This window comes from Arachis ipaensis, chromosome B03, assembly GCF_000816755.2.
Source record: "Arachis ipaensis cultivar K30076 chromosome B03, Araip1.1, whole genome shotgun sequence".
Lineage (NCBI taxonomy): Eukaryota > Viridiplantae > Streptophyta > Magnoliopsida > Fabales > Fabaceae > Arachis > Arachis ipaensis.
Window position 1 is genome coordinate 29,227,921 of NC_029787.2, and position 3,305 is coordinate 29,231,225.

The window sequence follows — 3,305 nt, forward strand, 5'->3', positions numbered from 1 at the left end:
TCAAAAATCAAAAAAAAAACTAAAATAAAATAAAATAAAATAAAATATTTGAAATAAAAATAAAATGTTTTAAATGTTGACAAAATTAAAACTTAAATGTTAAAGAATAATTCAATACTTTACTCTATAATTAGTTATAAGGTCTACGACAAGCGTCTAGCATGGATTTGTCATATGCCTTATATATACATGATCCTTCTTAAGATTTAATGTTCACTATTTTGTTAATAGCATTTAGCAAATAGCAAATTGAAGTTCAGTATGGAACCATTCTTCTGCCGTTGTTTCCCGCAATTGAACAACCTACATAAACAATATTAGACTCCGATTGCTAATTCCAATCACTGTACACATATTTATGACTTTCATGTCTGTCTGTGTTTATGTCGGATATATACACAAACCAAGCCTAATAGTGACTACAGAAATTAACCTGAGAAACAGTTTTCTGTGCTTTCTGTTTTTCATTTTCCAAAATCATAAGCATCCTTGCGGCGAAGGCTATGAAGCTAGTAGATCTTCCTTTCAGAAAGTTAAAAGAGTCAACCAAATTAAATGAATTAAAACTACATGCACCAATCGGATTATTGAAAGCCATAAATTAATCTCAAAAGGGATCATTATGAATCAAATGGTGAATCCTCAATGGGTTTGATGATCAATCTCTTTTGCAACAAGATGCTCTCACAGATATTATTAAATTGGGGCCTCACCTAATTCTAAATAACACAACAAAGCAGCCATAACCGCTGCCAACATTACAACACCGGTTCTGAAATTGCAAAATTTCAACATGCCAGACTATTTAAATTATTGGTTGGCGAATTTGATTCCCTTCTCAATAGATGCCAAGAGCTCGGGCTTAAGGTTTTCAAGGCCTTGTTTCTCATAATCTGAAAGAGCCCCCAATCCCAGAACTTCCTCCACACCATTCTTTCCGAGTCTCACCTGCAAGATATTTCCGCATTTTTATCAGTGCCAGGAAACGGAAAAATTACCATGACCACTGTTTCTACAGAAAATAGATTCATAAACCAGATGGCGATTCATGGCTAAATAACAAGGTATTTAATGTATGTGGTGCAGTATAATTTGAAATACGGAATATAGGTGAAAGAGCAACAAAGCATTGACCTTTGAAGCGAAGAAAGGAAGTTCAGTAACATTAGATTGCACAAACGAACACTCAACAACATCTGGGACACCATTGAGGCCCTTGAGACAAGCATCAGCAAAGAGAGCTCCGGCATAACTGTAGCAGTCATAATTTTTGGCTTATATTATCTTTGTGTGTTAAGATCAAGAATAGTTTCCGCATATACACTAATAAAACCCACACTTACGCCATTGACAAAGTTGCAGAACCCTTTCCCGCCTTGGCTTCAACAACTTCCGTTCCACCATCTTGTGTTCTCTTCGTAAGAGCTACTATGACATCATGATCCAAATTGGCTTTCGGTGTTGCCTACAGTAGTGAAGAATGGTTTTAAAAGGTCAGTAAATGCATACTAAGCTAATCACAGGAAGATAAAAGTTGAAGAACAACAAGGTACTTGAGAAAATAATGGCAGAATAGTGATGCCTGCATGGCCACCTATAACCGGTACATTGACCCCTGCATGCATATGAAAAAGAAGCCATAAGTTATGTAAAATAAAAGTAAGACATTAGAGTAATTATGAGTTTCCCACACTCAACATACCAGCAACCGGAACATTGGCCTTTCCAGCATAAAAAGTTTTTGCCCTAACAACATCAAGGGTGGTGACCCCAAACAACCTCTTCTCATCATATGTCCCTGCCTTCTTGAAAACCTCGGCAGCAATGGGAACAGTGGAGTTCACAGGATTGCTAATCATGTTAACAAGGGCCTGATTGATCAAATAAGTGAGAAAAAAGTCAGTATCAAAAAATCTGAACTGACCTTAAGGGTATATCCTAAAGTGCATTAGCACAGGGGATAACAAATTTCCTCCAAACATACATTTAATGTGTAAAAATACTCGGTATGCAATGCATTTGATGTGATGAATAGTATACTCCGACCCTTGGTCTCCAAATTTCCAAATTAGTGTAAAATCTTATATTTTAAATTCACAGATACACATATACAACTATAAGCCATCAAATCCAATAGAATTATTAACCACTCGGATTCACCAGAATATTTTGTTTTGAATGAAAATGATATACAAAAAAGTCAAAAAACCAAACTTCAAGTGCAGCTCATAGTATATAACACATTTCTGATTTCGTTCACCGAAGCATATAACATTTTTTCCTGGCCGAATACAAGTATACAACACCGACAACCACATAAAAACAAAATATAAAAGCAACTGAAGGAAAGATATACTCACCGTGGGGCAGTACTTGGAAATAGCAGTGCACAGAGACTTGACAATGCCGGCATTAATGTTGAAGAGATCATCGCGAGTCATTCCAGGCTTCCTGGGAACACCAGCTGGGATTATAACGACATCAGCTCCCTCCAAAGCTTTTCCAAGCTCTCCTTCGCCTTGATATCCAGCGACCTACACTCACAATTCACAAATAACAACTCAATCAATTCGCTCCAAAAAACAACCATCACCAAAATGTATACATTAGCATATCTCAGAGAAACAGTTCAATCAATTGTACTCCAACATAAAATAAAATAAAATAAAAACTAAATAGCATGCAACTTTGCTTACCCACTTTCCTCAAAATAAAACACATACATTAGTGACTTTATAATGCCGACAACATAAATCTTGCAGCTTTTATAATTCCGGAAAAATAGTAGAACAGATACCAACTTTTCATATAACATAAAATTGAACTACACTAAAGGCAGTGAATCCGCAGGAAAGGTATCATATCAGTGCACAACTAAATCCACTCTGCCATTAACAGCAAAGCATAGTAAAAGCTTGCATCTTTGGCCAAAAACAAAAAAGGGCAAAACGGTAAATCAACAGTCCAATTCGATTAAACAGCTGAACAGACTACACTCGGACATGATCGGACACAAACACAAAATGGGTCAACAGAAGGAAAGTAAATAAACACATTATGATTTTTCTTTTATTCTTTTGCGGAAACTGCAGTGAAAGAGGGGTGGATAGGTTGTTTGTACCTCAGATCTGGTGTTGACGTGGCTGACATCAGCGGCGACGCCGGGCGTGCCGGCGATATCGTAAAGGGAGAGGCTAGTCACGAGTGGGTTGAGCTTCATGAGGAGGGATAGGGGCTGGCCGATGCCGCCGGCGGCCCCGAGAACAACGACCTTGCGCTCGGGGGTCGACTCGGAGGAGTACCCA

The 3,305-nt window shown here is 37.7% G+C and overlaps 1 protein-coding gene across 1 annotated transcript in view; it reads right to left on the bottom strand.

Annotated features, from left to right (window-relative positions):
- LOC107630073 (malate dehydrogenase, mitochondrial) overlaps positions 585 to 3,305 on the bottom strand; it is a gene marked incomplete in the record, with an annotated part of 2,815 nt that continues 94 nt past the window's right edge. The window contains 7 exon segments of the mRNA XM_016333104.2: positions 585 to 948; positions 1,135 to 1,252; positions 1,344 to 1,465; positions 1,554 to 1,615; positions 1,703 to 1,871; positions 2,361 to 2,534; positions 3,122 to 3,301. Of these exon segments, the coding sequence (XP_016188590.1) occupies positions 811 to 948; positions 1,135 to 1,252; positions 1,344 to 1,465; positions 1,554 to 1,615; positions 1,703 to 1,871; positions 2,361 to 2,534; positions 3,122 to 3,301 (963 nt within the window).